At 36.8% G+C, this 21,814-nt stretch overlaps 1 protein-coding gene across 1 annotated transcript; it reads left to right on the forward strand.

Annotated features, from left to right (window-relative positions):
• The first annotated feature begins 1,804 nt into the window (after positions 1 to 1,804).
• On the forward strand, positions 1,805 to 20,198 carry ANKEF1 (ankyrin repeat and EF-hand domain containing 1). The gene is made up of 9 exons (XM_069496164.1): positions 1,805 to 2,150; positions 7,881 to 8,080; positions 8,795 to 8,944; positions 9,992 to 10,115; positions 13,909 to 14,731; positions 16,124 to 16,350; positions 17,619 to 17,782; positions 19,013 to 19,147; positions 20,049 to 20,198. Exons 1-9 carry the CDS (start codon positions 1,805 to 1,807, stop codon positions 20,196 to 20,198), a joined length of 2,319 nt encoding a protein of 772 aa, XP_069352265.1.
• The last annotated feature ends 1,616 nt before the right edge of the window (positions 20,199 to 21,814 follow it).

A 21,814-nucleotide genomic window follows, 5' to 3' on the forward strand; every position in this document is an offset into this window, starting at 1 on the left:
GAGTTGTTGCTGATGAATTTAAAGAGTGAGGGAATCTGTGAGGGAAAGAAAGAATGAAAGGGTAACTCCTAGTGTGCTAATCTGAGCAGATGGATGGACGTCAATATCATTATTAGAAGGTGGGGGGAATGGAGAAGGTCAGGGTGGTATCAATAGTTGTGTGGTAGCTATGCTACCTTGTAAATGCCTGTTAGACATCCAAGGGAGAATGAAGAGTAGGCAGGTGGATTTATAACTTTTGAGCTCTGGGAAGAGTCAGAGATGGCTGTATAAATTTGAGAGTGAACAATCAGAAGCTGAGAATTGGGCTGAAGGTCTTGCGATGGGATGAGTCACCAGGGGAGGGTGAGGATAGAGAAGAGCCCTGAGGACCCAGCCCTGGGCACCCAACAGTTAGCCTTCTGCCAGAGAGGGGGAGCCAGCAAAGGAGACTGAGGGGGAGTGGGCCATAGTGTCTAAGGGAAACAAGCAATGAAGAACTATGGTTGCCTACAGAGACATATTTAAAGGAGGAACAAGTGGTCAACAGTGCAACTCACTGCTGTAGAGAGAATGTAGGTTGGGGAGCAGGTTTGCGGTGGAGAAAAGATGGTGCCTAGTTTCAGATTTTGTAGTAAGACGGAATCTTCTCACTGGAAATGATTGAAACCTAGCTAACTCGCTTATGCTAAAATAAGGTGGGGGAAAGGATATATCTACTCACGCAACCCTGAACATATAGTGGTAGGTGGCTTCTGGCACCGTGAAATCCAGGGTGCAACTGACACCATCAGTCTGAGTCTCTCTCCACCTTTCAAACATGGGCTGTCTTTGTGATAACCAAAAGAGCTGCCTGCAGCCCCAGCCCCACATCCTACAGCTTAGCAACTTTAGCAGAAATAGTCTTCCCACATAGTTCTGGCAGAGAGTCCCATAGCGTGCTGATTGACTGATGTTCCTTTTAAGCATATGCTTGAGAGGAATGGTTCACTCAAAAAGGCCAAGCCTAGGTCATGGACCCCTTCCTTTGGCAGGGGACAGAAGGGACAGCCCCATCCAAATGACCTGGATTGGATTCCCTGTATGATAATGAGGTTCTTTTCTCATAAAAAAAAAGTGATGAAAAACAAAGTGGTGTGGCATACTACTCAATCCAAAAGATGATTTTTGCATAAATAATAATAGCAGATAAAATTACATATTAGAGTACCCATCACAATTTAACAGTGGGATTGTTTATGAAAATTTACCATTGTCTCTCAACCATTTAACTACCTCATTCCCACTTAAAATGACATAGAAATCATTCATCATATCTTTTGTATCTCACAGAGCCCAGTAGACTCTATATGTTTTTATAATATGTTTAAACCACTAAAATCTGTGTGGTCTCTATATTATAGGGGACATGCTGATACGGAGCCAGGCAGAAGGGAGCTCAAATCCTTACCTTGGCAGATTACTTAACCTTATGGGTGAAATGGGAAAACCATGGCACAGAGGGAAGGTTAAATGAGATAGCCAGGAAACCACCTAGCAAGCTAGTATTAATTATGATGAAAGATTTATTTGGAATTACTGTAACTTTATGCCAACTAAATTTTTTTTGTATTTATATATAATACCTACTTTCTAAAATCAGTTGCAAATAAATAATAATGATAATGTTTCCTAAGAAACAGCCTCTCTTTTTAGGGAAGTTTTAAAATATTGTAATTTAATCAAAATAAAGATGATAAAATTAACTTTGTGTTGTGCTTTTTTCCCCCCTGCCACTATAGTTTTTGTTTTGGTCCAGAAAAGGCTTTTAAGAAGCTGTTCAAGCATGGCTTTGGCAGATAAGAGACTTGAGAACTTGCAGATCTACAAAGTTCTTCAGAGTGTTCGGAACAAAGACAAGAAGCAGATAGAGTTGCTGACCAAGCTTGGATACCCTCAACTAATCAATTTCACAGACCCCATTGATGGAATCAGTGCTCTGCACTTGGCCTCGGTTTCCAATGACATCGATATGGTCAGCTTTCTCCTTGAGCTGGGTGCTCACCCTGATGTTCAAGACCGCATGGGCTGTACTCCCACAATGAGGGCTGCAGAACTGGGCCATGAACTGTCAATGGAAATATTAGCCAAGGCAAAGGCGGACATGAGTATAGTTGATAATGAAGGAAAAGGTAAAAATTCCAACATTCTATCCAAGAGATTGCAATTCACTTTGTAGCCACAAATCAATAAAATGGACTTTTTTGTTTGTTTTCCAGCTTTAAAAGTGAATTATTCACGGTTTTAAGTGAAAGGCCAAATTCCCACTCCTATACCTAAGGATACTCTCTCCTCATAATTTGAAAATGAGATAGGTATAACTTAGGGAAACCAGTTTTCAGAGCTTGCTCATAGAATTCGATTATTCTGTGTTTGGTGGTTTCTTTGAAATGTGGAGAACCTTCAACATTAGACATACTGATATTACCATAATCATAATCATCCATTTTAAAATATAAACTTTTGTTTGGAACAAGAGAAGAGGTAGAGCATTTATTATTCTTTTTTACATTTTAGAACTTTGGGCAGTACTACACTTAGGATTCCAAAAGGATTTTGTTCCATCTCAATAGCAGTCTGATATAGAAAGAAGTTATACTTGGAAGCTTGAAAGGACTACGGTGGATTCTGCCATAAACTTCAACTTTCTAGGGTCATTTTTAAATGTTTTTGGAAATACAACTTCAAACTCTAGATATGGCCTTTCAACAATTATTCAGGTGAAATAGCTGTATTTCCACACCCTCTGCACCTCGCTAATGCCAAGACCATGGTCTGAGAGCTTCTTGCCCAAATAACTTGAGATTCAGGCAAGAGTTAACAGACTAATAAAAATCACTAAGGTAATTACCACCAAGCTTAATATAAATTGGTAGGTTTAATCAGTTGTCCTAAAGAGTTGCTACAAGTACAAAACCACTAACATCAGCCCTACATTTGAGAAATAAATCACATTTTGTAATGCTAATGTTTTCTGACAGGAGTAAAATCTACTTGTGTAACTCCCTGCAGACTTGGTATTTGACAGGCGACTTGCTTAAAACAAGAGTAGAGGACCAAGAAAAGGGAGAATTATTTATTTAATGGTACCACATAACAAAATAAACTTCAGATGCATTTAAGGGTCAAGTGGATTTTTAAATGTTAAATTCTGAAAAAACAATAGCGTCTCAAAGCTCTATGGAATACCATTTCCCAAAGTTTGTTCCATGGACCACTGAATCACTGGATGTTGAGAAATATTATGTGCAAAATTGGTTTCACTGTTGAATTCATAAGAGAAACATTGGATAAAACAAATTAAGACATGTTTCTTTCATATTGTGGGACCAAAGATGGCAACATTTTCCATGCTTATTTGATCATGAAATAGATTTTACCTTATGGCATACTATATTCTTGGAGTTTTGTGGTACAAACTTTGGGAAACATTGAAATGGAGAAAAGTCTAACTTCTTGAGTTTGAAACAGAGGTATCAATCACAAAACAGATTGAGAAATTCTATAGTATAGAAGTCTAAAATTATATATTTTTTAAAAAATAAAATTGGAAATAAGGTCAAATAAATATATGTAGCAAATGCAACAACTGTATAGTTATATGCTCATTCAAATTGATAGTAAACCTATCAAGGTTCTGGAAGATGAATGTTCGAGAAAACAATTAGACAAATCACATGAGAAAAACTGAAAATACAAAACAAAACTTGAAACAAATATAAAATCTTGTTTTACACATAACCTTGTTAGTGCTGCTGCCTATGCCCTTGACTCTGCAGCCCATGGTGTGCCCACTGGAGAGGGCATTGTCTCTTCCCCACATCCTTGAGCCTGGCTTACCTCACACAGTCCTCAGTTTGGCTGCCACTGGGAAAACTGCTTTGCTTACTCCACAGTAGTCTCTCTGCCATTAACATCCTATTTTCTGGTGGCTGATATTGATAAGCAAACATTTAAATGGTTCAATGGATCTTTAGAAGGAAGTGAGACATGTTAAGGCAAAGCTATACTTTCTCTTTGAACAACATTCCAAAATATGGAGAAGGTAAAGCTCTAAGCCAATATGCTCTTTCCTGTTTGTTGTCCTAAGGAATTTACAGTGTCTGAAATTATTCTCCTTGAGAGTTAAGCCAGACTAGTTCCTTATAGCACCCATTTCCTATTGTCATTGTTGTTTTGGTCCATTATTACATGTTGTGTCTTGCTCTGTCCTTAGTTTTCTATATTTCTTTTTGTTTTATTTCAAAATTTTAAGGGGGTACAAATGTTTTTGTTATATGGATCACTTTTGTAATGCTCAAGTCACAACTATATAAGTGTGCCCATCACCCAAATAGTGTTCCTTATACACATTAGGTAGGTTTTTGCCTCTCCTCCCCTCCTTCCTACCCTTGATTGATTTCTGCTGAGTTTTACTTCCTTCTGTGCACATGTGTGCTCATCGGTTAGTTCCAATTTAATAGTGAGTACATGTGGTGTTTGTGTTTCCATTCTTGAAATATTTCACTTAGGAGAATGGTCTCCAGTTCCATCCAGATTGTTGCAAAAGGTATTAATTCATCTTTTTTATGGCTGAGCAGTACTCCATAGTAAACTTATACCACATTTTATTGATCTACTCATGAATTGATGGGCACTTGGGTTGATTCCACATCTTTACAATTGTGAATTATGCTGCTATAAACATTTGAGTGCAGGTATCTTCTTGATGAAAAGTCTTTTTTTCCTTTGGATAGATACCCAATAGTGGTATTTCTGGATCAAAGGATGGGTCTACTTTTAGTTCTTTGAGGAATCTCCATACTGTTTTCCATATGGGTTGCACTATTAATAATTTGCAGTCCCATCAACAGTGTATAAGCATTTCTTTCTCTCTGCATCCATGCCAGCATCTATTGTTTTTGGACTTTTTAACTAAAGCCATTCTATAATAACTGGGGTAAGGTGATATCTCATTGTGGTTTTAATTTGCATTGCCCTGATGATTAGTAACATTGAGCATGTTTTTGCATGTTTATTGGCCATTTGTCTTTCTTCTTTTGAGGCTTCTATTAATGTCTTTTGCCCACTTTTTAATAGGGTTATTTGCTTCTTTCTTGCTGATTTGCTTGAGTTCTTTGTAAATTCTTGGCATTAGCCCTTTATCAGATGTATAGCTTGTGAATATTTTCTCCCATTCTGTACATTGTCTGTTTGCTTTGTTATTATTTTCTTAGCTGTGTAGAAGCTTTTTAGTTTAATCAAATCCCATTTATTAATTTTTGTTGTTGCCATGAGTACCAGTGGGGTCTTACTCATAAGTTCTTTGCCTAGACTGATATCTAGAATGGAAAACCTATTTGAGAAAATTATTGAGGAAAACTTCCCTGGTATTGCCAGAAATTCAGACATACAGATAAAAGATGGACATCAAACATTGGGAAGATTCATAGCAAATAGGTCATCTCCAAGACACATAGTAATCAACCTGTCCAAAGTCAAAATGAAGGAGAAAATTCTGCAAGCCCCAAGATATAAGCATCAAATAACCTACAAAGGAAAATCCATCAGGCTAACTGCAGACTTCTCAATGGAAACCTTATAAGCCAAAAAGGATAGGGGCCCCATCTTCAATCGACTTAAACAGAACAAATGCCAGTCTAGAATTTTGTATTCAGCAAAACTAAGTTTCATAATCGATGGAGAAATGAAGTCTTTCCAAACAAGCAAACACTGAGGGAATTTGCCATGACCAAACCTGCCTTGCACGAAATACTCAGTACAATATTATACACAAATTAGCACAACAGATACACACCAGTGTAAAATCACCTTAACTCCCCCCCCTACAAAACTCACAACTCTTATAAAACAACAGAACAAGAGGTAAAACAAAGCAATAAGGGACTACCCAACAGGGTGAACAGACCAACATCCCGCATATCAATGCTATCAGTTAACATTAATGGACTGAATGCTCTTCTCAAAAGACATAGGTTGACTGAATGGATGAAAAGACACAGCCCAATTATCTGCTTTCTCCAGGAAATACATCTAAACCACAGGAAGCACATGGAACCAACATGAAAGGATGGAAAAAAATATTCCATGCAAATGGAAATCAAAAGAAAGCAGGAGTAGCCATTCTCATATCAGATAAAATTGACTGTAAGCCAACAAAGAAGAAGACGGTCATTACATGATGGTAACAAGGAGCAATTCAATAAGAAGACATAATCCTAAATATGTATTTTGCAGCACAGGAGCGCCAAGATTCATAAAGCAAATTTTACTAAAGTTAAGCAAAGAAATAAATAGCACCATCATAACTGCCAGAGACCTCAACACCCCACAGTCAGAGCTTGCCAAATCATCAAAGCAGAAAATAAATAAACAATGGACTTAAACCAAACTCTAAATCAATGTACCTAACATATTTACAGAATGTTCTACCTCAAAACTACAGAATACACAGTCTTCTCAGCATCACATGAGACATTCTTCAAGATTGATCATATCTTCGGCCACAAAACAGGTCTCAACAAATTCAAAAAAATCCAAATCATACTATGTACCTTCTCAGTCTACAGTGGAATAAAACTAGAAATCAATCCCAAGAGAAACATTACAACCTACACAAAGTCATGGAAATTAAACAACCTGCTGCTCAATGATTATTGGGTCAAGAATGAAATTAAGATGGAAATCAGAAAATTCTTTGAGGCCAGGCGCAGTGGCTCACGCCTGTAATCCTAGCACTCTGGGAGGCCAAGGCGGGTGGATCGCTCGAGGTCAGGAGTTCGAGACCAGCCTGAGCAAGAGTGAGACCCCGTCTCTACTAAAAATAGAAAGAAATTATATGGACAACTAAAATATATATAGAAAAAAATTAGCCGGGCATGGTGGCGCATGCCTGTAGTCCCAGCTACTCGGGAGGCTGAGGCAGTAGGATCGCTTAAGTCCAGGAGTTTGAGGTTGCTGTGAGCTAGACTGACGCCACGGCACTCACTCTAGCCCGGGCAACAGAGTGAGACTCTGTCTCAAAAAAAAAAAAAAAAAAAAAAAAAAAAAAATTCTTTGAACTTAACAACAAAAAGGACACAAGCTATCAAAATCTATTGGACACAGCAAAAGCATTCTTTGGGGGAAAATTTACAGCCTTAAATGCCGACATCAAAAGGACAGATCACAAATTAACAACTTAATGTCACATCTTAAGGAACTAGAAAAGGAAGAATAAACCAATACCCCTGATGTGTAGTACATTTTGACATGAATTATGTTGAGGGTCTGTATGGAATAGGTCCTGGGAGTGGGGATTTAGCATTTTCTCTCTTCAGTGGAACAAAATGATTTGCCAAAATGGCAGAGCCCCCTGCTGTCTAGTTTCTCATCTCATTGCTACTATACTGACAGCCTGCATCTTTACAGACATGGCTGGTCTGCACATTTCATCATTCAGTACCATCTCTTTTGCCATTCTTCAGTTTTAGAAGGGACCCAGGGACCTACCAGTAGCACTTTGGCACACACAGCCCTGTACATTCCAAGAAGGGACACTTGGGGTATGAACTGCAAGATGCCAAATACTGAGCATCGACAGACTGACACATCAGCACTCTAGTTCTTCCCTAAATCAGGTCCTATCACATTTGGTTGTGACTATTCTAACTCTATAAAAAATTGAGGGTTTTTTTTTTTTTTTTTTTTTTCTGTCTTGGTTTTTTAATTGGTTTCAGGGAGAAAACCAAGATACATAGGCCTTTGTGCTACCATCTTTGGCTAAATGTGGATGTTTAAATAATCATTTTTTCCTTCCTATCACATTCAAATGTATATGGACTGTTAATTAAATACTCTTTGGGGATTCCATTTTTCTGCAGGTGTTTTGTTTTACTGCATTTTACCTACTAAGCGACATTATCGCTGTGCTCTGATTGCCCTCAAATATGGTGCAGATGTCAACAATTCTTCCTATGAAGGAAAACCAGTATTCCTTAGAGCTTGTGAAGAAGCACATGATATTAAGGACCTGTGCCTGACATTATTGGAAAAAGGAGCCAATCCCAATGCTATCAACTCAGTATGACTATTCCTGTGATTATAAATATTTCTTTTTTTCACTTACACAGTAATTATATAATTTTTGCATTTAAATATGGCAACATTATGCTGTTAGCTTATAGAATGTTCATTTTGACTCAGAATGCTTGAAGATGGTATACTTTCATTATCTTTATATTGTCATGATTCTATAGTATATTTCCTAATTATGTTTGGAAAATTGGTATTTATTATATATAGTGTCAAACTATTATTATAGGAAATAGTAAAAAAGGTATCAGTGATGCCTAATAAAAACTTTTCTTCTTGAAAAGAAAATATATAGTTCTGCTGTTTCTCTGATCCATTTTGTTCTCTCTCCTGATTTTACTGAGTTTTCTTTTCTTGTAATTTTCCTTTCTAGACACTATAAATAGATTTTCTTCTCATTAGTAAACACCTATGACTTAATTTTATATTGTTTTTATATTCTTTCCCTTTTTCTCCATTTTTGCTCTGCTTTCTTTGCAAGAAATGCATTTTTTAATATGCTATTCTCACAGTGGCATGCAGTGTGACCTTAACTCTGTACTTGTTTAACTGTTGTTCCTCTTTGTTACATAAAACTAAGAAAAATGTAGAGAACTAAACTTATAAGTGTAAAGCTAAGGTCAAATGGATTCATTCTATATTTATACTGAATATGTTACTGAATATGCAGGTATAAATAGCATTTGATCTGTTTCATGTCCAGGCCACAGGCCGCACGGCTTTAATGGAAGCGTCGAGAGAAGGGGTGTTGGAACTAGTTCGAGGCATCTTGGAAAGAGGAGGTGAAGTGAATACATTTGACAATGACAGACATCATGCTGCTCATTTTGCTGCTAAAGGAGGCTTTTTTGATGTAATAATTTGCTCTGTGCTTTAAAATTTGTTGCTGAAACCTTTCTCTCCTTTTCCCCAAATTTTTATATATCAAGTAGGTTACACTAAGGCAGAATTTTTTCTGAGTTACCCGTATTGTTTTCATCTTGGTTTCGCCCAAATAATTCTAAAATTATATCTTAAAAAACATATTCCAGCTCTTTATTTAGTTTTATGTGTTTGCTAATTTATTTATTTAATATTACTAATAATACTTTTCTGTATACTAAACTATGACAATTGAAAATTTCTACCAACCGAGACGACCCTATTTTCTGCCTTCATCATGTATTATTAGAATCTCCTAAATATGATATCTAATTGTGGGGAGAGAAATGACCTCATACTCTTATCTCTGTGATGTCTGTGTATATCTAGTGATATGCCTGAATTTTAAATATTAATATTCTGATTATCTGGACATATCAGCAAAGAATATCTCATAGAGTGACAGTGCAGAAACAAAATAGGAGTTAATACTATCCTATTTTTCAAAATTCTGAATTTCCTCTAAAATTTCTTTACTCAATTTTCTTTGAGTTTTAACATAATTATTTTTATTTTTGTCACTGACTCTCTTCCCTGCAATAAAAGTATACATAACAGTAGAAACCACATTCGGTAAAGAATTTGCTCTTCTGATGTTATTTAACATTCTCTGATGCTTTCTTAAATTGCCTACACTAACCAAAATGGTAGTGCCTCAGCTGAGTATAGAGTTTTCTATACTCTAGATCAATACTGTTTAATAGAACTTTTGGTGATAATGGAAATATTCTACATTTGTGCTATACAATACAACACAATACAGTAGTCATATGTGGCTTTTGAGTACTTTAAATGTGGCTAATGAAACAAAGGAACTAAACTTTTAATTTTTTTTCAATTTAATTCATTTCAATTTGAATTTTCAATAGCCACATGTGGCTAATGGATAATATACTGGATAGCACAGATCTAGGTGCCAGTCTTCATTTAGTAAATGCATATTCCTATTCTTCTACAATATCCACTATTTATTTTGCAGATATTGAAGCTTCTTTTTGCCTACAATGGAGATCTGGGTCTGATTGCAATGAACGGGAACACACCACTTCACTACGCTGCCATGGGTGGTTTTGCAGATTGCTGTAAATACATAGCTCAGCGAGGTAAAATTGTCTAGCGACTTTGTGCTTAAAGTATTTATGATTTGCCTGTGTCACAGATAAGCAGAGAATTTGAGCCTGTCATGTGTCAGTTGCATATTTTTTCCAATAGCCAAACCTCACTGTTATGTAGAAAGAAAATTGAAATTTTTTTCTGGTACTACCTTCTATTAAATCATGAATCTGGGCTTAAAAGTGATGAAAATCTATTTCTCCAATTTTTTTAGGTTATTGTTAAAAATCTAAAGGGGATTGTTCATGAGTCAACTAATTATTAAAATGCTTATAGTTGATTAAATTCCTTATTTAAAAAAATGTCAACATCAACCCTAAAAAAGGACAAACACTAAAACCATTTGCTTTACTTTGCATTTTTAGTTATTTATTTTTTTAAAATACTCATGTACAAAGGTAACTTTTCTGGATAATTTGCAATTATTGGAGGAAATATATTGGGGAGAAACATGAAATACAATGAAAATTTCCATGGAAAATTTGAAATATAAGCAATATTTATTATTTTAGATTTTATTGTAGCTTTTAATAATTATTAACTTAGAAATATAAACTGTAATATGTATAGCTTAATGAGTTCCTTAAAATGAAAATATTAGCTAATTAAGTTTAAAGATAGAGATCAATGTGTTATTAATTACATGCTAATTAAATGTACATTAAAAGTTTTTTAACTCTTTGTTAGAGATGGAACTGCATTTTGCTAAACTTTGTATGTTTTTTCCAGTTTATGAGAAATGGGCAAAAACTTGAAGTCCAACAACTCTATAATAGAGCAGAGAAAGTGTTTTGTTTTTCTGTCTTCCACACAGGCACAGGATTTTAGAAGTCACTAAAATCCAAGGATCCCATACTGCAACCATTAATATTATAATAAGGCTAACATGCCCGCATAACAAATAGTGTAAAAACTGATCCATTTTTAGTTTTATAAATTTATACTTTTCCCAGTCCCCAAATATAATAAATCCTTTTAACAAATGAGGAAAGAAAAATATATCAAATTCAATTTTTGCTTTCTCAAACGGTCTTATCAGTCTTGTTTTCTAGTCTGTCACTAGCAGCAGTTTATTCTAGTATTTCATTTTTAACATTATGCATTTCTAAAAACTAAAGATCTTCTCAAGTTCAGACAAGTTTCTTCAACTTTAACATGTTGACATATCTTATTGGGACAAATGTTACCACGCATATACTCTATCATTTATGTGTTACTGAGATAAAATCACAGAAAGCACTGTGAGAAGCAAAGGGCCAGAGCTTGCGTCATACAAAAAGCCCTTGCCAATGATGCAGAAAAAAATCCATTTTCCTGGAAGAATCATAAGACTGTATTTCTAAAGCAAACGTCTGAAAATGTACGGAGTTCTGTAGCATGTTAGGAAGTACAACCACGTCACCAGATCCTACGTGGATGACCCAGTTTCACAGCAGAAGTGTTATCAGTTACATTTTCACCTTTAGAAGCTTAGATCTAAAACAATCAGAGCAGCAAGAAACCATTAGCAAAGAAATGCTCCTTTCTGAATAAACTCCCTGGGTTTAGTCTCTTCTTATGTAAGTGTAAGGCATTTGTGCTGGCTAGATTCTTTTCCCACATTTCCTCCCAATGCTTCTTTTGGCCCCTGGTCCTACAACTCTGTGGGAGCCACATCCAAGGGTGGAGAGGGGAGTCGCCTTTGGCCCTCTGGGTTCTGCAGCACCAGCCAGCTAAAAGTTGAGCATCATTACCATGGAGAAACATCAATCACAAAGAGAATGAATGGATCTTCACTTACTAATCGTGAAGGAGGAGACAGAGTCTCGAGTCAAAAAGGAGAGGAAAATTGCCTTTAGATCTTTAAGCTGGGATGCTGGAGTCTTTTATCCACATAAAAGTTTCTAACTAGGAGGAAACTGGAAGCAGCAGAGGGTGGAGCTGGAGCAGGTTTAAAATCCTTTGATCCTTAGAGCTGGGTGAACATGGGATTGGCTTGAGAGGTGGTAGATAAAACCCCCCAGACACCCTGAGTAAGCAAAATAGCTAAGTAAAAACAGTGCACTAGGAATTCATATGGAATTGCACCATGGAATTATTATGCTATGGAATAATATTGCAGACACCACTGGAAATGTTCCCGTCCCAATAAGTTACTGTTCCCTAAACTGTCCAATATAGAAATTTTAGAATCTTTATTATCCCAATACACTTTTTGAATTAATCACTAGTAAAATCATCAGTTTTAGTTTTAAAATTTAATTGTGACAATACCAAAGAAAGCATTAATCTCAAAAAAAAAAAAAACAGTCTGACTTCTTCATAGTCTGACTTCTTTACACATATCATGGATTCTTAATGTCTCAAGACACCTATTACAGAAAACACAGCCTTTTTGGTAGCACTAAATGGATTTCCTGATGTGTTCAGAAAAGCTTATTTCTTCGGTGACTATTTACAAATAATGTTGGTCTCATCATTTTGTTAAGTAAGTGACCAAAAAGGAAAATGGATTTTAATGTTTAACTTGTACACAGATATAATACTGGAATTTTCAGATTTGGTTCACAAATTACTTTTTTCTCTGTGAAGGTTTTCAGTGTGACCTTACCACAAAAACAGCAGATTAGTATAAATTATATTAATTTAATGGACAATACAGATAAAAGATAGTTTTAGGTTGCACACAGATTTATAGTCTAAATCATTCGAAAAGAAGCAGGTATTCTGAGCTTATAAGGTCCTAGGTAAGAAGTTTGAATACAGGTTCTTTCCAAGTTCAAGTGTATTCTTGCTCTCTCCCTATAGCATGAAGTCTCCTTAACAAGTAAACCAATATGGTATGTGTTTCAATCATCTATAATTTATCTGAATAAATCTTATTTGTTAATCTATATTCATAAGTAGATTAAAATTTATAGATTAAAGTTTATAAATGTCCTAATTCTGTTGTAAATTGTAAACTTATCTCCCACAGAATTCACTGAAGTGAAGCTCACAGAAAAAAAAAAAATCCCAGCTTAATTTTGTAATTATAATAACCAACCGAATATGCTCATTTCTATAAACATATAAGTTTGGGATGCACTTTTTTTTTTATTTCAGCATACTATGGGGATACAAATGTTTAGGTTGCGTATATTGCCCTTGCCCCACCCGAGTCAGCTCTTCAAGCATGTCCATCCCCTAGACGGTGCGCACCGCACCCATTACGTGTATATATACCCATTCCCTCCTCCCCACTCCCATCTGCCCGACACCCGATGAATGTTACTACTATATGTGCACTTAAGTGTTGATCAGTTAAAACCAATTTGATGGTGAGTACATGTGGTGCTTGTTTTTCCATTCCTGGGATACTTCACTTAGTAGAATGGGTTCCAGCTCTATCCAGGATAATACAAGAGGTGCTAGATCACCATTGTTTCTTATGGCTGAATAGAACTCCATGGTACACATATACCACATTTTATTAATCCACTCATGTATGGATGGGCACTTGGGTTGTTTCCACATCTTTGCAATTGTGAATTGTGCTGCTATAAACATTCAAGTGCAGATTGTTTTTTATAGAATGTCTTTTCTTCTTTTGGGTAGATGCCCAGTAATGGGATTGCTGGATCAAATGGTAGTTCTTCTTGTATCTCTTTGAGGTATCTCCATATTGCTTTCCACAGAGGTTGTACTAGTTGGGATGCACTTTTGATTAATCATTTGAAATTAAGAAAACAGTTGGATGAGTGTCATTTGTATGGCCATACCAATGCCTTGGCACCATTCCTATAATGATGCTTCATGTTTTAGGATGTGACCTGAAATGGAAGAATTTAGAGCATAAAACACCCAGGGCTGTGGCGAAGGAAGGCGGCTTCAAAGCAGCAAGCAAAGAAATATACCGAGCAGAGAAAATCGCTGCTAAACTGGCCAAGCCAGGAGTTAAAAACCCCAATCCACTCTGGGCCCTCAGACTACACGACTGGTCTGTAGCACATGAGACTTCTCTCCGCGAAACCTTTGCGCTTGTGGACAGGGGCGATGGGACTCTCACCAAGGAGGACTTTGTAATGGTGCTGGAGGAGAGGCAAGATTTTGCGAGCCCAGAAAAGCTGATGACCATAGCTCAACTTCATGAAAAAACCCGGGGAGCAGGGGTCAACGTGAACGAGTTCTTTAAAGGAACCAAATACTTAAGCAAGTCTTTTGTATTGGGATCTTATGGGACTGAGAAAAAGAGAAAAGGGATGGGCAAAAAGGGAAGGAAAGGCAAGTTTGTTTTACCACTCCCGATCTGTGTCATTCCTGAGCAGGCGTTTCCACGCCGGGAAGACGGTGGGCCGCCCTATTACATGATAGAGATCTACCAGAATGTCACTGACAGCAGTCGGTTTAATCGAGATCATCCACCAGAACATCCCATTCAGGATGACTCTGCTTGGTACATTGATGATCCGGAGAAGGTATTTGGAAATATTAATTTCATCACCAAGGCGGGCGATCTGGCTTCTCTGAAAAAGGCATTTGAATCAGGAATACCTGTCGATATGAAGGATAATTACTACAAAACACCACTAATGATGGCGTGTGCAAGTGGAAACATAGATGTGGTCAAGTTTCTTCTTGAAAAAGGGTATGTGCTTTGGTGGAGTGAGGTCTAAATTTTCATGAGACTTCATATGTCGAGGAAGGGAAAAGAAGCCTTTTAAGAAACATTCAGCTCCAGCCAGAGTTTCAGTAGCACAGGAAAGGGCTTGATCACTGACATCTACAATAAATAGATCTTATATGGGAAACGAGGCTAATGGGAACATAGGATTGTGTGTGCACAGAGATGGTTTGCAATAACAATTATGCAGACAGTGAAGGCCAATAAGTTTTCACTCTGGGTGTAGAAAGAGTCTTCTGATTGGGTATCACTGGCCTCCTGTCGGTGACAGGACAATGCAGTTTGATCTCAGAGCTTTACCTAGATGGTGTGGAGTCACTTTTTAATCCACCTCTTTTTTTGTGTGGCAGTCTCAACAACTTCAAACAAGTGGGATGGTGGCCGTAATTACTAAGGACACGTTTTGGTCCCTCTAAAACCCAATGTTCTCCTCCTGAGAGGGCAGCCTTTTCCTTGGTTCACTTATAAATATCTTTAAAATATCAAAACATGGCATTTTTATGTATCTTTTTAAACTACAACAATCTCTCAGGTTTAATCTCTTCTTCTTCCATACTTGTATAACCTAAGTTTCTGAATATTTTTGTGCCTCAGTTTTCTCATTTATATAATGGGGCTCTAATGGGACTTAGCTCACAGAATGTTTTGAAGATTAAACAAATTATGTAAAGCACTTAGTGCAGTAATTGCACACTTGAGAAAAGGTGTTAATGTTATCATTTCTGTAGTGTTTAATGTCAAAGAAAGACTCAAATTTGTATATTATTAAGAGGACTATACAGCATCTAATGAGAATTTGAACTTTTGGACAGTGAGTTCCTAAAAAGGACTAAAATTTCAAATAATATATTATAATGCTTAGAATTTATAATGAAGGTTTATTTAAAAATTCATAACATGCAGAGAAAGTAGACACAAAATGGAATAATACAACTTTAATATTTCCTGTCGGCTTTTACCTTCATTGCATCTAGTTTTATAATTTCCTTTGCTTTTAACCTTGCAAAATCATAATCCCTAAGATGCCTTTTAAAAACCAAACAAAATGAAAATATGAGGTCTGTCTGGAAAGTATCCAGCCATTGTTAATATAATGAGAACATATTACATGGCTGGATACTTTCTAGACAGGCCTTGTATTCATAAAGTTACAGCTGTCAAATAATGCAGAAGAAAAAGGTTTGAAGAAAAATTTAAAGACATTTTAAAGAAAGTGGCATTTAATTTTACTCAGAGCTCCCCTGGGTAACAATTTAACAACTTGATAAAACTGTATGAAATTTTACTTTGCATTTTTAGCTTCCCGTGCTTGAAACAACCAATATTTTTAGTTTGTGCATCTGTTCTATTTTACAGGGCTAATGTTAATGCAACAGACAATTTTCTGTGGACTCCACTTCATTATGCATGCCATGCAGGCCAACAAGATATTGTGGAGCTTCTTGTTAAATCTGGAGCTTCAATTGATGCAGTTTCAATCAACAACTCAACTCCTTTAAGTAGAGCCATTGAAAGCTGTAGGCTGGATACTGTAAAATACCTACTCGATATTGGTGCTAAATTCCAGCTGGAAAATAGAAAAGGTATGTGTTGATATTCCTGATGGTTAGGATTAGAAAGGAAGAATTTATGTTATGGTCTATAACCCTTCTGATGCTATTCTTACAGGACCACATTTTCCCCTAGGTGACTGGTGCAAACCTAAGCCTGAGTTAAATGTTATGGAAGTTTATCTTATACCCAGTGCTTCTCAAATCATTGGTGTTGAAGGGCACCATTATTATTAATTAAGGGCACCAAACCTTATTAACATGTTTGCAATCTGTCACGGACTGATATTCTTTGGTAAAATACAATAAAAAATGATTTATTACAAAAAATGAAACTAAAATAAAAAAACTCCAAAATACAAGGCCAAACCTTTTTTCAATCATTAGCATCAATTTACAGAAAATTCTTCTATTAAGTTTCTATAAAATTTCTAAGCACTTACTTTCTGTAATTACTTCCTTGTGGATCAGTAATCTTTAGTATGTAGACTTGTCCCAGTTTGCAGATCACACCTTGAGTTATCACACTGTTATAACTGTTAATTCCTAATAAGTGGCATACTCCACAGACTTTTTAGATTTTGGATTCCTCTTAAAGCTGAACAAAGTAATTCTTGAACTGAGGCTTCCTTGACTCTAGGAAGTAAACATCTGTCCTACTTTATGTCATAAATACTATGCATGAAGGAAAAAAAATCATTTGAATAAATATTTGAGCTCCTTTATCTGGAGATATCCTTTTCCTCTAGTGGAACCCATTGCTTCCTTTGGCTGTGAGTGAGCATTAATATCTCTGTCTGGGTCAGATTGCCTCTGAGTCCCAGGTAGTACTGTACCAGTCCTGCCCGATGCTATTACAGGTAACATAATACCCAGCCTTCTGCCTAGAGCACTTGTGACCACCAGCTTCCCCCCAGCCCTTTTAGAATGTACCCACTTACCTAATGGAAACAGGAGGATAATGTAAAATTATCACACAAAGGAACTATGCACAATATGAGGAGAGAACCATCCAATTGATATTGAAGATTTAATCTAGTATTTCCTACCAACTTTTAAAGAAATGTCCAAAATTTTCAGGAAAAAAAATAATTTTTATGCCAGAAAGTGGCATATGAGATTTTAGAGCTGGGACGGCTAGAGAATATCTGATCTAGCTCTGTGAATTTGACACGTACCCTTTTCTTTTGTAATCATCCTCACTACCACAGGCTTTGGGCTGATGTGCGGAGATTGTTTTCTACATGGTTTATTATTAATATGTTTATGGTAGCCTTGAATTTATGTTTATGTCTCAACAGGGCATAGTGCCATGGATGTTGCAAAGGCATATGCTGATTACAGAGTAATTAGTCTGATTAAAGAAAAGTTAGATAACCTGCCAAAACCAGCAGATAATCAAAAACTGAAAGGCAAGCCACCTCTTAAACAGAAGATTGAACCCCCTGAAATTAAGAAAGAAGAGGTAAGGAAAAGGGTTGGTTACCATTAGTAACTGGAACTCCTTAAAACTTGTTGGGGTGGGAGAAGACAGCGGCACTATTTACATATCATTACATACATGGGCAAAACCTTGTGCAATGCATACTTTCAGCACCATTGCATAGTACTTTCAAAGAAATATCTAGCAAGAAAATTCATGCTACTGGAGAGTCTAAAAAAAGTATTCATTGCAAAAAGAATTCATGTAAAAACAAAATGGGTTCAGCATAAATACCATTAAAATTGTTGAAAAAAGAACTGGTATTGGATATGTATAGATTTGGTCCTGAATTATACAGATTAGATGAGATGGTCCAAACAGGGAAGAAGAAGGGTAGCCTTCTGAATGAAGTAAAGCATGATTTTCCTTCATTTTGGTCTCATAATCTTTCATTGCCCACCTTACCCCCTCGCCCTGCTCCCACCAAGGAATTTTAATGAATACCACTGAGCTCTGGGATACAGAGCCACTTGTAACTTGGCTATCCTACAAAATGACTGTAGAAGGTTTTAAATGTGCCAAGTTGACTGTTCTTGATAATATAGAGTGGTTTAGGAACTTCTAAACTGCCAGCAGGAGGTTGAGGTTGTTGCCCATGGGAATTACTGAGACATCAAGACTTTGGCATTAGCAGGGAAGCCCTAAGTGCATTTGTAGGCTGGAAGCTTCTTTTGGGGAAGCAGAAGATTCACTGGAGATTCTTGGCAGACACAGGACAAGGAATAGAAGTCAAGAAGGAAAAGGTTTAATGCCATCAAATTGGTGGTAATGTAGGAAGTGGATAGGATGAAAGGATTGTAGGCAGACAGCAGCATTATATACACAGAGAATGTTGGTCAGGATGGCAAAAGGTGAAGGAGGATCAATCAGCTAAAGCTCCTACTGTATGAACCATTATCATTTTAATAGGATTCCATCCTTCTGATTAATGAATGGCCACAGGTCAAGGATGGATATCTTGAAGACCTGTGTGATCTGTCACTGATACTACTAATAAAGTAGAGTTAAACTAGGCAAATTAATTATCTCTCTCTACCCAAAGTCATAATAATGTTCTATTTTTATCTGAAATTATAGCTTGTATAAAACCATTTTTAGGTTTTTTTCCTCTGGCTTCAGAGTAAGATGTAGAACAGCAAATAATCATAGAAAGTGAATATAGGTTTTTATAATTTATAAGGTTTTTTGTTTGTTTGTTTGTTTTGTTTACAGGAACAACTTTCAATTTATACTGTACCAGCCATATCAGAAGGAAAGAAAATGCAGAAGGATAATGTGGTTTATCTCAATTCATTGATTACCAGTGGTTATACCAAGAAAGTGGATACCACATTTATTCCACGGAGGGTAAGTACTTTGGAAAGATCTTCATAGCATGATAGAAGCTGAGAATGTCATTTTTCAAATGCTTTGTATGCAGATCATCCAAACGAATGTCCAAAATTTACCTGTTATAGTGACTATTTGTGGGTGTCCTGTTTGCCAGGCCTTGCTCCTTTCAACTCAGTTAAGTCCAACTATTAACTGTCAATATCTAGATTTCTCTATTATTACTTCTGTATTGATATTTACATCTTCCTCAAAGGGTTGAAGTCTTCTTTAGTCAATGGCATGCCCTACAGCCATTTAGTCACCCACCAAGTCCTATAGACATTTTTTTTTTTTTTTGGCACTTCTCAGACCCAATCCTCCTTCTACCTCCATCTCACATGGGAGTTTCATATTAATCAAGACTAGATTTATTCACTAACCTCCTAAAACATGTACAACTAAAGAGGTGGAGACATCTTTTGGGGAAAAGAGTTTTTTTCCCAATGCCCGTCAAACCACGCTAGATAAGCATCTCCCCCTACCTTCTATTATGAAAATAATTTTGCCTTCTACATACAATATAAAGGTATATAAACGTGGATGATCTTGTAATTCCTTTGTTTCCCTGTTTTGACATCCTAAAAATGAATAGCAGCTGGCCCAAGGGTAACTGGCCTGAGAAGTAACTGAACATTTCTGAGCTCAGTTGTTCAGATAGTCGTCATCAGAAACTGTGATGCTTGAGTAACTATTGATGTCATGTAAGAGGGGCGGGGTGGGGGGAAGGTTAAAATACATTTAGAAGTAAATTTGATAGTTTTATGTTAAAACTATCAAAAAGTTTTTAAATAAACTATGTATTGAAAATTACCTGGATACTAGCATATGTACTGGCTGTCATACTCATACCTGCTCTGGGTGTGGCTATTTGTTTAAGATTTGGAGTCCTGAACCCACAACGGCAGACCTTATCAAGAAGAGGGAACTACGGCGGGAGAGGTTTAGTCACCAGGTGGACTTCGAAGATTTTATGATGCCTTTTCAGAAGAACATCACAGAGAAACTCAAGCTTTGGAAGCTGACTTAAAGACCTAAATCATAGCAATTGCTTCTTGGAATAAATGCTTTGAGGCCCAGGGACCAAACTTTGGAGAAAGTGGGATATGTCCACGAAAGCCAGAGCAATCCATACATTAAGAATTTGTTACCAAATATTTGTTTTTGCTTTAACAACTATAAATATTCTGAGCCATCCAGAAAAGGTGTATTTTATTTTGCAATGAATGATGACATGTCATTAGGGATAAATGCCTCAATCTGCTTTAAGAATGTAGTGGAATACCTGGCATTTGGATTGTAAACATTCCTCTCAAAAGATTTACCAGATGTACACCATTATGTTTATTAAAAATATAAATCTAGTAGAAATTCATGAAAACAGTTTAATTTTTAATATTAGGAAAAAAGGTAGTATTTAATCCTTCAGAGAAGGAATTTGTTTCTTACATGCCATTATAAATTTATGTGTATTAGATATGTTGGGTCAAAAAACTTTTGACATGCTAACAGACACTGTCTACACTCTACCCATTTCTCCTCTGCCCTGGGATAGTAGCACTCTCAGGCCTGATTCCAGATGCTAGAGAGCAGCCTCTGACACTTAAACAGCGGGGTAGAAGTGCCCGAGAATTTGCATCCCCTGGAAGCAACTCTCAACCAATGACTGAACAGATTCAGTACGTTAACACTATTTCTCTCACCCCACTGGGGGGATTATTCCAAAGTGCACATTCTCACTGACTCCTAGAGCTCCCCAGTGGGATTAAGATCACGTTGCCCACAGTGGTAATTTGTTTGATAACACACCTTTCATTGCCACTTTCCCTTCCCTGTCTCACCTTTCTCCTCTCCTCTGGTCTCTGTTGAGATCACCTCCCCTGTACTCATACCTAAATCCTTGCCTCAAGATTGCTTCTGCAAGGGCTCAAACTAAGACAAAACCTGTGGTATTAAGTTATGATTCTAAGTGCCCTGCCGAAAAATTTTGAAAACACATTCCCTTATCTTCTGTTTGCTACAAAGTAAACGTTTCCTCGGCCTAGAGGATTTGCTCTTGGAGTCTTCTGCAATTGAGAAGCAGTTCAAGTGGTCTTCATACCGTAGCTGATACTTCTGGCAAATTTCTAGGTGCCAGAAAATAAAAACATGAGAATGACTAGATATCATATGTGACTTTTCCTTAAGTCAGGTGTGTGGGAGTCAGGGGAAGAAAGAGGAATTTAAGATACCCACCATGAAACCTTACAACTGCCCACTGGGGTTTGGGCCTGAGTCCTGACTCATATTTGGAAAATAGGCATGTCAGGGTTCTGCCAGAAAAATAGAACCAGTAGAATGGATGGATATATTGATGGATGGATACATAGGGATATGAAGAGATTTATTGCAAGGAGTCAGCTTACATGAATTGGGGGGCTAGCTGTTCAGGTTCTAAATCTGTAGGGTAGGCTATCAGGAAATGAAGGCTAGAAACTCTTAGGCAGGAGTTGTCCCCGAAGTCCTCAGGTAGAATTTCTTCCTTTTTAGGGAAAACTCAGTTTTGTCCTTACCCCTAAATACTTCAGTATGTATTTCCTAAAATCAAGAACTTTTTTTTACATAACCATATTACAATTGTCAAGATTTCAACTGTTGTTAAAGCAA

Source organism: Eulemur rufifrons, chromosome 20 (genome assembly GCF_041146395.1).
Source record: "Eulemur rufifrons isolate Redbay chromosome 20, OSU_ERuf_1, whole genome shotgun sequence".
NCBI classification, from domain to species: Eukaryota; Metazoa; Chordata; class Mammalia; order Primates; family Lemuridae; genus Eulemur; species Eulemur rufifrons.